Source organism: Enoplosus armatus, chromosome 13 (assembly GCF_043641665.1).
Source record: "Enoplosus armatus isolate fEnoArm2 chromosome 13, fEnoArm2.hap1, whole genome shotgun sequence".
Classification (NCBI taxonomy): Eukaryota; Metazoa; Chordata; class Actinopteri; order Centrarchiformes; family Enoplosidae; genus Enoplosus; species Enoplosus armatus.
Window position 1 is genome coordinate 21,935,529 of NC_092192.1, and position 11,774 is coordinate 21,947,302.

An 11,774-nucleotide genomic window follows, 5' to 3' on the forward strand; every position below is an offset into this window, starting at 1 on the left:
ATTATTTTGGTACAGTCCCTTAATGCACTTTCAGATGAGACTTACATGGCAGTGATTTCTCCCACCATCAACAACATGCCAAGGGAAGAATCTCTAAAGAAGTCAAGCCACATGAATCAAAAGAAAAGTCTCTTGTTGGCTCAAATCAGCACGTCAGGCTGGTGTTTCCTGTATTTTAGCAGTTACCTCAACAGCAGTCTGGCGACAGTGGACATGTTGCTTAAGCACAACAGCGGCGTACTGAAGATGGAAACCTCACTGCCAGGGAAAAAGTACAAAGTATAGAAATGTGATACACAGTGATAAGTGATTCTGCGAAGTCGCACAGCGTAAGCTTGTCAAGCTGGAGAGCTGCAGGCTACGGGGCAATGTAAGGACAACGGGCTGAGTGCTGGGGTTCAGTGTCAGTGCTTCACGCTTCGCACTCACCAGCTCGCTCCGTTTCGGGATGGACAGATTTCAGAAATGGAAACAAAATAAAGAGGAGTAAATGGCACAGGAACTCGATTACCTACTGCCTGACCAGAAGCAACAACAAAAAAAACCTGATTACGCTTATTTAGAAAATGTTGACAGTTTGGGACTGAATTTGAATCAAGTGCTCAATATGACTGAGTAGCCTTTCTTATACATTCATTTTGTTTCACAACATTTTTTTTTTTTTTCTTTTGTGAAAACGCCTTTACACTAAACCCATCTCCTTAACTTTCATGAAAAAAAGTGACTGCAGTGGACAACCTGAAGAGCACAGTCTGAATGGGAAGAAAGGGCGTAGCAGTACACGGTGGCAACTGTTCTCCAGTATTACACTGACACATTTTGGCAATAAACCCTTAGGCACAAAGCTAACTCACCAAACGGGGCGGTCAGTCCCAGCAGCCCATTAAGAGGCAGGACTCGCAAGCGTGTGTGCGTAATACTGTCTATATTAGATACAAAGTGATACCCGGGGATGGAGCAGAGTCTTGAGTTTCACTCTGCGTCTGAACCTAGAGTCCAGCAGTGACTTCATAAAACACACTGAAAGCAGAATGAGATCATAGTGCAAGTAAGAAAGCAGGGCTTCAAATGACGAGAGACTGGAAAAGAAATGATGGAAGAGAAATCGAAGTGCCACGTTTGTTTTAGCAGCAGTGGCGACACACCGACCCGATGCGTCAAGCGCGCCAAATGTTGGTTTAAAATTTTTTCTTTTTCGTTCAAAAAAATAAATACTCTACGGTCATGCCTATTTCTGATGAGAGCCTTGGAATGTATGAAAATATTTGAAGCGTCGTCTTGTACAAATATGTAAATGTATTTCCTTTCATTTAGAGCATTTTTAAGTCTCGAGTCATCGCTCGGTTTTCCAAGATGAGAAAGAGGAAAAAAAAAAAAAAAAAAAAAAAAACGAATTAAAACAAATGTTTTCAATTTAAACCAAATGGAGGCGGAGGCGGAGCCGTCTCTCAGCGGAGAGGGCATGGCGGCGAAACAATCTTTACGTTGCGCGTCACATTCCGTCGAGGAGACATACAGAGATGCACTGTGAGGTCTGTTGTTTTTAGCAACCGACTGTATGACTTCAGTTTCTGCACAGCGTCATCTTCCAGCCAAGTGAGTCGTCTGAAGGAACGTTGGAAATATACCCGAGGTGGGCTCTCTCTCTCTCCCACACACCGTACGTTCACACACACACACACACACGTGAATTCAAGATACTGGTCAAGCAGTATTTGCAAACGATATTTGAGAGCATCTAATGGGTGGAGTTTGCCTCACTGGACTGTATGATAAGTGCCAAAAAGGGTGAAGCACTTAAAAGCCAATTTTGTGCAGTTTCTTAGCTGACACTGTCTAATCAGTCTAAATGTGGCAAACTCCACCCGGCTGGTACTTCAAGGTGATTAAAACAAACACTCAGAATGACTTGCAACCACAGTTGCTGGTCTTGACTGTTTGTTCCCTTGACACACACACAGTCACATTTCAAAGCCTCTCTCACTCTCACACACACACACACACACACACACACACCCTGAAAAACACTGCAGCGCATTCTACCTCGATGCAAACAAAGGATATTCACATTCAGAACTTGCTGACGTTTTCTGCGCCGCGCTCGCTCAGACACTCACTACACGGGGGTGAAGTGCGAGCCGGGCTTTAGCTGCCGTCTTCCTCGTTGCTCTGGGCCTGGGACCGCTCCGGATTGGAGGAGCCTTCGAAGCGCTGGGAGGCGATGGCGGCTTGGTGAGACATGCTCTTCCTCACGATGTCACCTTTCCTCCACAGGGTGATCTCCTGCAACAATACAACACGAGTGATATACAAGAGGGTGTGCGGGGGCCGTGCCGATCTCACATCTACACTACTGGGAATGGTGACAGAGGGTCAAAATGTTGATGCACGAATGAAAAAAGATGAAACTTTCTGATGATTCACAGTCTTGGGATTTTTTTGTGAGGGCATGTTATGTCTGATGGCTCAGCCAGCCAAATGCCTCCATTAAAAATGTTAATATGGAGGCGGAAGTAACGATTATTTTGTTGTACAACGTGCGTCTAGATCTGGGAATCAATAAATCACATGAAAACTGATGAAACGTGATTTCAAAATAGCTTCAATTCAAAACGGAACATTCAACAGATTAAAAAGGGGGCACTCCAGTGATGTAGTCTATAAAGTCCCAAAAAGAACTGCCAAAACAGAACCTGTTGACTTCATCGGGGTTATTCTCCCTCCCTCCCACCCTCCCCTTAACATTCAGATATGTCTGTCGCACCCTGAAGCTGTCAGTGACGGCCCCTCTAACTTCCAAGCTAACGTGAAGCCACAGTGCAGTGTTTGTACCTGCTGTTTGAAATAGCGTCTTTCCTCCTCGTCTATGAGGACCAGGTTGAGGTAGTACCGCACCGAGAACTTCTTGTTAACGTCCCTCATGGTGGGCGTCATCTCGTAGCCTGCCAGAAACAGCCTGATGGGGATGGACTCTCCTGCGGCACAAGGGGTCAGAGGCGGATTTAGCGTGCGTCAAGCGAAACCCGCGACAGACACGATGGTAAAAATGCCCCGCGATTACCTCTGACCGGCGCCCCGTCCATGATTTCGTACTTTGCTATGGTGTCGTTCTCGTGGTAGACGTTTGGCCCCGTGCCAGTTGTCTCCCGCTTGATGATGTCAATCTCCATGTGTTTGATCTTAATCCTCACCAGCAGAAAGTAAATCTTCCCTACAATCACATCTTTCAGGTGATACCTGCAAGCAAACGGTACGATCTGTCAAAAGCAAGCACTCGTTTTCCCACTCTCTCCTGCTTTTATGGAGGAAAGAAAGGTACAATTCTGATCAAAAAGGACGCTATTTTAGCGGGTTATCGTACAGAGAACATCATACTTGGACTTATTGTACTCAAACTCTATGTGTAGGCAGTCCTCGATCCCCACTTCCATCTTGATGGAGGAGTTGAGCTCAGGGTAGGTGCTGAGTGTGTGAACCACAATGTCCAGCTCTTTGCTGATGTCATTCAGTCTCCGGCTTACTGTCGCCCTCAGAAAGTAGCTGGAAGAAAAAGAAAAGAAAAATCACATGACTATGAAACAAGACTGTAACACTATAACCAGTGAGTGGCCCTGTTAGGCTGCACTGCTCAACACACACTACAGAGAGAAGCTGCTGGTTGGATGAGAAATGGAAAGACAAACTTAGATATTCTTAGATTCTTGGGATGAAAACAGGAACATTTTGCCAGAAGAAAGGCCATCATGATGTTGTGAAAAAGGTTTATCCCCTTTACAGTGTCAGCTTGTCAGGCTCCGTTCTACATCGTCAGACTCACGTTTCATCAGTCTGAGCTGGAGTTCATCGGGGTCAGGGTTGAGCGTTCCACACACATGTCTGAGTGTTAAATGTGAAGCTACGGCCTGTTAGCTTAGCTTAGCATAAAGACTGGAAACGGGGGGGGGGGGGACAGCTAACCTAGCTCTGTCCAAAGGTAGAAAAAAAAAAAGCACCTCTAAAGCTCACTAATTAACACATTATATCTCATCACACAACAAGTTGTGGTTTTATGGGTAGTGGCCAAGAAATAGTCCTGCACATACCCCCACATAGCAGGACAAATATGGAAGTGGTACCGATCTTCTCATCTAACTAAATTTCAAACTATTCTTTTGACATGTCAATGTTAGCGTCTTAGCATGTTACACGCTAACAATGACAGGATGATGTTTAACATGCGTGATGTCGAGTAGTCAGTCTTTGCTAGAAAACAAAGAAATGAGTACATCTTCTAATGAAGTCATACTAGGGACACATCAAAGCCAATAACTCAGGAGACTTATCAAAGTTGGACTTAATTAAGAAAGCCCTCGCCCGCCGGCATGAATGTTCCCATGAACTATTATGTATGGTGCTCGTAAATAAAAGTACATGGTGTATGTGAGAGATTCCAACCAAATCTACGTTGCAAATACTTCCTGCACGCCACGCACAGAGCACACAGCACACAGCACACAGCAGAGCTTACCGCAATTTGACGTTCTGGCCGGTGTAAGACTCGTAGGGTTTCTCAACATGCGTGAACTCAAAGTCAAATGTCTGTGACTGCGTGAGCTCCCCTGGCCGGGCCAAGTCTTTCACAAGAGACACAAACTCGTGGTGGTTTCCTCTGTCATAGTACAGCTCTGGAAAAGACACATTGGCAGCATCAGGCAACTAGCAGATTTATACGTTCTGATGTCTGTACTTAGCTTTTCCTTCAATGCTGACAGCTGCAAACAGTCAAGATCTGATCTGGTGACAGAAGAAGACTGTCGTATATTTGTCTCAACCATAGTCACATCCTTTTAACTGTTTTACCTGAAGCACGACTAAGCTCGCCTAATTATCTAAAGACTAGGCCATCGTAGTTCATCCACTGCAGCTCTAAACAATCTGATGTGAGGCAGCCTTTGTATACGCCACATTCATTACTTCAGTTTTTGTTTTTAACAAGGCCACCTACAAAGCTGCCATTTTGCCCTTCTACCCCCAGTCCAAAGTACTTCTCCTTCTTCTCCATTTGGAGACAAATGGTGGGGAACAGAGAAAGAGGAATTGTCATTTATGCTTTAAGCATCTGGAAAGGGCAAAGTCAGAGGAACTTCCTACTGTTGCTGCAAACTCAGCTTTACTAGGCAGACTGCTTTTTAATAGATTACAAAAGAAATTAAAATAGAGCAGTATGTACATTTGAAAGTGTGCAGACAAGCTGTAGCTGGACTGAATGAGGAGTTGTCTTTTCTTAATCAAAGTGGGCCCTGGGGCTGGCTTTACACAGTGCGACCTTTGTGCAATTAGTTGCAGATTACAAATGAATCTTATATAAGTTCATGTTTTATACATAACTCCAACACCACGTATGGCCGACTTTATCCTTCAAGGACGCGCTCCCTGTTTTTGTTATAGAGTTCTGACATGGTGACAAAATCAGGATGCGTGTTATTAAATGCATTCTATCTCGACTAAAAGATTAGTTGACTGATTTTATGGTGCAACCTTAATTCCGGGGGGGGGGGGGGGGGGTAGTATTCAGATGAGGTTCAAATACTCAATTATCAGTAAAAGTCCTGCATTCAGAACAGAATCTTGCTCATGTAAAAAGTACAGAAGTATGATCGCACCTGATTGGTACAACATATGTCAGTGTCATTATGGGTTATTATTACTAATGCAATAACATGCAAAAAGCATTTTAAGCACATAACATGTTTTGCATGTTAAATGTTACATTTTTGCGAAACAGCTCGTAACTATAGCAGATCAGATGAATGTACAAGTACAGTACTGTCTCTTTGCATTGTGTTGTAAATACATTGTGTGGAGCCCGGGAAGAGTAGCCACAGCTGCTGCTGCTGTTGTTGTTGTTCCAGCAGCTAATGGCGACCTAAATAAACAAAAGTAAATGTACTCTGTTTACCCCACTGCTGAATTCAACCTCAGCTCCAGTTTGTGAGAATCATCCAGCTTGAGTGTTTGGTTTTTTGTGTCACCCTTTGTAATGTTCGCGATTAATGTTTGCTAATAGCACAATAGCAACTTTTATTACTGTAACCTGCTACTGCTAGCATCATGTGTCACGTCAGCCTTGGACTTTTACCTGTAAACTACTTCGACGACAAACTTTATATAACGTATAACGTATAATATATATATATGTATATATATATTATATACAGTGGTTCTAATTTGACAGGAGAGCCCAGCGTTTTAAAAAAAAACAAGGGTCAAAGGTCAGTGACACAGCTAGCCAATGGCTGGTGTGTCAGCTGACGTTAGCTTGCACCCGCGTCTGTCACGAGACTTGACACTTCAAACGGACACTTGTTACGACGGCGCGGTGGGTCCGTCGCGGGCCGGTGTCAAGTTTGTGCGTTTCACACGTTACCGACTGAGCTACATTTAATAAACCACACCGTGTGAGCGTTCAGTGGTGTGTTCAGCCTGTAGCTAGCTCCCCAACACCCCCCTGTCATACTTTCGCTACTTCTCTCAGCGGGCTCAGTGTGGAAGCGCAGGCCTGCCGGTCGCTCACCTATCTGGCCGATAAACTCAACCTTGATGCCGTTGTGCTCCAGTCTCTTCCCCGGGTACTTGAGCGTCACGTTGACTTTCCCCGACACCGTCTCCCCGTCGTAGAAGAGGAAATATTTGTCCTTCCTGCCGTCTTCTGTCTTGTGCTCAGCTTTCTTTCTCGTTTCGGCGTCACTCAGAACTATGTCGATGTCCGCACTTTGACCAAAACCAAAGAAGCTCATGGCTGCTCGTCAGTCAGGCTCTGTCCCCGGATCCCGCTGACAAAGACGCCCCCCCTGTTCTACAAACACGGCACACTGGAGTTTCTCCTCGTTTTGCAGTGAGACGGCCAGTCAGTGCAAACAGCTTCCCAGATTATTGAATACTTCGAGTTACAACCGGTTGACTGCGCATGCGTTGACAGTCATGTGAAGGAAAGCTGTGTATATCAAACGGGTTTTTGTTGTTCGTTTTTTCCTTTTAGTTTTGATATAAACTATACTCCCAACGACAAACTAACACAACAATATATGGTTGAATATGACCATTTTTAAATGCGTATATATTTTTTCTCGTTACAATATGTCTGCACTTTTTTGGCGCAGTATCAACAGGCGGAAGAGGCAACAAACCGTAGTGTGACGGAGACTTTGCTGCCCGGAGTTCAGCCTTCCAGGTTACCCTTCATTATCCGCTCATGTAGACATCATTGGCCGCAGTGGTTCCCAACCGTGTGCCCTTAATATGAGCAGTTTTTCTTTCTCAGATTCTTTTTTTTTTTTTTTTTTAGACACCTGAAGAGGTTAAAGTGTCAAGTATCTCACAAGAGAAAAAAAACAGAGACAATGTAAGAAATGAACATTTATAATAAAATAAGAAAAATCTGTCTCAAACCTTTCATTATGTTGTGACGCCTCGAATGTATGTGGAGAACTCATGGGGACCCCAATGCAGCTTTCACTCAGAGTGTTTCCAATGAGTGGGGGGGCGGGGAGATGGACACAGCGCTGTGATGGCAGCGCCGCACCACTAGAGGGCGCAGTTAAACAGCATCAGGAGACGGATCACCCCCCCCCCAGTGGCCTCCTCAGCTCAACTTCACTGAAGGTTTTTTTTTGCATCCCTGATATTTTGTGCCATTATTCAGTGTTTTAACATTTCCATGCCATGCCAAATAAATCCTCCCCCATCTTATAAGCACTGCATTTTTTTTGTTTTCTTTCCATATTTTAATTCTTGACAGGACGGAAAAAAACCCCTGAAACTTTCCACTGACAACACCGATTGGTCAGTATCACATATATATTTAGTCAGAGACATCAACACTATTCAGAAACAGGTGGAGTTCCACCACCACACATCAACAACAGTAGATAAATAGTAGTAAATATTATGAGTACAGAGGAAGAAACAGTTATTAACGGTGTGTTTTGTCTTTCACTTTAGCTCATTATGAGGCTCCTCTGGGGGCCGAGAGACTCCCTTTAACTGCATAATTAGTTCTGGTGACTTGTGAAAAAAAAAAAAAGATGATAACGATCCTCCTTTTTTGAATAGTTTTGTGATCAAACTTGACAACGGTTAAATGACTCCCCCTGGGGGCTTTTATGTTGCATGAACCGAGACGTAACAATGTTCTTTCATAACCATGACTCATTTTATGAGACAGTACAAAAAAACAAAAACAAAACAAAAAAAACAACAACCCTGCAACAGCCTGCTGGGACATCCGAGCATCACATGGTGCAATTCTACAACTCCTTCCCATGTTTGGACAAATTACTTCAAAACTTGTAACAAGCCTTGCCCTCCTAGCCGTCTTGAAAAGGCCAAACACCAATTATTCATGTCGGGCTGAGAGCGGTAGGTGCAGCTGCGGCCCTGCTCTGACGCAGACAGATGTCTTGTCAGCGTGTCAGTTCATCACACCGTGCTGCGAGATTTTCTAAATAGGCAGAGCAGCTTTCTGTCAAGTACGGTTCTCTGTCGTGTGTGTGTGTGTTTTTCTCCTCACTTTTGCGGCCCCTCTGCTCGGCCTGCATTCGGCCACTGCAGCCAAACTGGAGTGCGTCTTTAACGTCTACTGGTGTTAGAATTAGACCTAGATCTGGATCAGCTAATGTCGATAGCTCGATAGGGGCACCCAGCGATTTTAGTCAGTTGTGAAACATAAGAAACCAGCAGCTTCACGGCAACAACGTCGTGTGTCAGAGTGTCAGAATCGATCCATCCGTACCAGTCAAATGTTATGTAGGACACTGTGGCAGTTTGAGAAGTAGCACCAAAGTCCCTCAAAGTGATCTGTAACACGTTTGTTTGCTTTCGTTTAATATTATGAATGAAATTGTTGAATTATCTTGTACAGATAAAAAAAACAAAAAAAAACAACAACCCTGAATGTGTGTATTTATGTGGTTGGAATTTCCTTTTTTTTGTAAATATCCTGAAGATCATCATCAAGTGGTGCAGTTTCAAAAACTTTATGATTTAAGGAGCCAACAATAAAACAACGACATCCCTGGTTCAAGTCTGGCCGGGGACCTTTGTGTCTAATCTCTCTCCCTGGTCATGTCCTGTCATCTCTGGTAGAAAAATGAAAAGCACAAAGAAATGCCTTTAAAAAGAAAGTTCCAAGTGTCAAAAAATCAAGTTGCTCATATTCGATTGGTTAAATTTCAAAATGAACTTGAACAAGCCCAATCAGCTGAGCCCAAATGGAACCAACAGGCTTCTCATCCGCTCTGACTAAAACACGAGAGGAACAAGTGTTCCTGCCAGCACGGATGTCAAAGTGTGAATTTTTCCATCAGGAATTTTGGCCTCTGGAAGTCGACCTTTGGGAAATTTAGAGAAAGAGAGAAACTTCCATCACAACCACCCGGAAAGACGCTAGATTTTCAAAGTAAAACATTTCCATGATATCACTTCAGTGGTATTTACATATCAACATTAAAGGCACCCTGTGGCGTTTCAAATGTACGTTTACATTCGGCGTTTCCCATCAAAATACTTTGTGTGTGTTCTTGAAGCCTGACAAACAATGATGAATGGATTTCCTTTCTCATAAAAGTCTTGCGAAGCTGCAACACGGGCACCCACTTTGAGAATTTACTGATGCTGACAGTAAAGGTGTTTTTTCACCCCACCCTGAACCAAATGGTGACCCAGGCTTGGATGGATTTTTCTGTGAATTAAATAAAAGTGTCCACTGGCTGCGCCGCAAACTACAATATACTGTCCCTGCTGAGCTCATTGATCGTAATGCTCTTCACCCAGGAACTTGCTGCCAGTTGGCACAGAGAGGAACAAGAAAGCAGTTTTTTTCCAGTGTAGAAAGTGAAAATGGCTTAACTCCCGCTAATAGATTACGGCTTTCGATCAACAAAGATGCTGTCAGCGGGATATTTGATGGGACTTTCATACTGAATAGGATTTGCGCGGACAGCGGGAGGCTCTGGAGTAGTCGAGGAGGATTGGGGGTAGCAGAGAAATGATGAAATGACAGGATCTTGACTTCACACACACACACACACACATGCCAGAAAAAGAAAAAGAAAAAGAAACCCCACAAATGTCTCCAGTAATATTAGAAGTGAGTTTTATTAATCACAAATAGAGTGGTTGTAAAATGAACAAAAACAACCCCAGCAGGCCCCAAAATGGACATTCTACTGTATGTTGAGTTTGGTTCGTACCAGTCCTCAGTCGGTAACAGTTTAACAGTGCTGGATCAGTGGAGCGCTGCCGTCCTTGAGTTGAAAGACAATGGCGAGTAAGCAGTGGTTTGACTTTTCCTCCTGATACAGAACGCACACTGGAGACAATCTCTTATCGCCGCTGCCTCGCAACGCCTGCCCAGGTGACAAGGCAGACTTGTTCGGGGCTGCCTGCGGGCTAAATGCGGGCCAAACGTGGGCCTACATGTAGTCTGTCGTCTGAGGCTGACACTTTGCTGCTCACGCTGCCTGAACGAGTCGAGCTCCATTACAGCCGCACGACACTTTGATGAGTGCTGAGTCAGCTCTCGGGTTTGAGCCCTGTGCCGGTCTCTGAAAAGCAGTTGCGTGGCTGTCGGTGTCACAAATGAAAACATATCCATCGGTTAACCAGGACAATGTGTCTTTTCTAAACCAGAGCGAATATGTAAATGTCCCTGCTTTGGGCATCCATCCTTTTTTCCTTTTGCCTAATAGTGCTGTGTCTTTACCAAAAATAATTCCCACTATATTTAGGCACTAATATATTTCTATTTCTACTTCAACATGTCTACACCTTCAAATCTATGAAAAAAAAAACAACAACAAAAAAAAAAACAAGGCTATTTACAAATTTGCAAGATACGTATGTAAAGAAGGGGGAGGGAGGACATTTGCGGCGGTGTCATTCCTCTCAAACGCCGTGCTCGTGGTTGGACGAACGCAGGGCGCGAGGCCTCCGTCAGTATCGCGGAAATGCGCGGGTGGGAGAGAGCATGGCCGTAGAGAAACGGGACTACTGCAAAGGCAGAAGGCACTTAAGAGGAATGAAAATTTGTACAAATGAGAAGGGGGGGGGGGAGGAAATGTTTGAGCCTGGGTGCTGCGTGACTTGTATCTCACCATGTGCCTGTGACAGGATTCATTTTGGGAACCTAATTGGGTTAACAGTACACTTAGAAGTTTGTTTTTTCTTCTTCTCTTGGTTCCTTACTGCAACGCGTTAAAAGACCGAGCAGCGTTGACGACTTCCTATGTGCAAATGTCGGGCAGATCGTCTCTACCACGACTGATACTCGGGATAACATTTCACCACACCGGCAGGTTAGAAACACAGTCCTGACAGCCCAGCTTAGAGACTCCTCTGTTTTTCCTGGTTGGAGCTCGCAAAGGTGGCTTGGTAAAATGTTACCTTTTCTCAGTCTTACAAATGGAAAGAGTTTCATGTCGCCTCAAATAGGAAATCTTGTACATTGTTCACCACTTTTACATAATCTTGAGAGAGAGAGAGAGAGAGAGAAAAGAAATATCTATATACAATCAGTACAACTGTTAACCCTCCAGACCCCAGCTGTGTGCTGCTGTAACACTGAAGAGTAGCCTCGCTCAGAGGAATGAGCACAATATGAGCTTCAGTCACAACTGAGGTGATCCTTTTTCTGTCCGCCTACAAAACATTTTAGCCACGACGAAAGGTTAGAAGTGTTAGGCGAGGTCTACTCTCTAATTAGCACGAGTGTTAGCAAAAAAAAAAAAAAAAGAGGT

The 11,774-nt window shown here is 44.2% G+C and overlaps 1 protein-coding gene across 1 annotated transcript; it reads right to left on the reverse strand.

Moving 5' to 3' along the window:
- Positions 1 to 2,005: 2,005 nt before the first annotated feature.
- vps26bl (vacuolar protein sorting 26 homolog B, like) lies at positions 2,006 to 6,815 on the reverse strand. Its single transcript, XM_070917321.1, has 6 exons — positions 6,554 to 6,815; positions 4,508 to 4,664; positions 3,376 to 3,540; positions 3,062 to 3,237; positions 2,833 to 2,975; positions 2,006 to 2,283 (listed from the first exon to the last, which is right to left on the reverse strand). The coding sequence occupies exons 1-6, from the start codon at positions 6,774 to 6,776 to the stop codon at positions 2,146 to 2,148; spliced, it is 1,002 nt and encodes a 333-aa protein (XP_070773422.1). The 5' UTR covers positions 6,777 to 6,815; the 3' UTR covers positions 2,006 to 2,145.
- Positions 6,816 to 11,774: the final 4,959 nt, after the last annotated feature.

Bases quoted from the DNA above. Each gene is read 5' to 3' on its own strand.
- vps26bl (XM_070917321.1), bottom strand. From the start codon at position 6,776: ATGAGCTTCTTTGGTTTTGGTCAAAGTGCGGACATCGACATAGTTCTG. The intron at 3,541-4,507 runs GTAAGCTCTGCT...TTTTTCTTCCAG, and splicing joins GGCCAGAACGTCAAATTGCG to CTACTTTCTGAGGGCGACAG. The intron at 2,284-2,832 runs GTACAAACACTG...GTATTGTTGCAG, and splicing joins GACGCTATTTCAAACAGCAG to GAGATCACCCTGTGGAGGAA.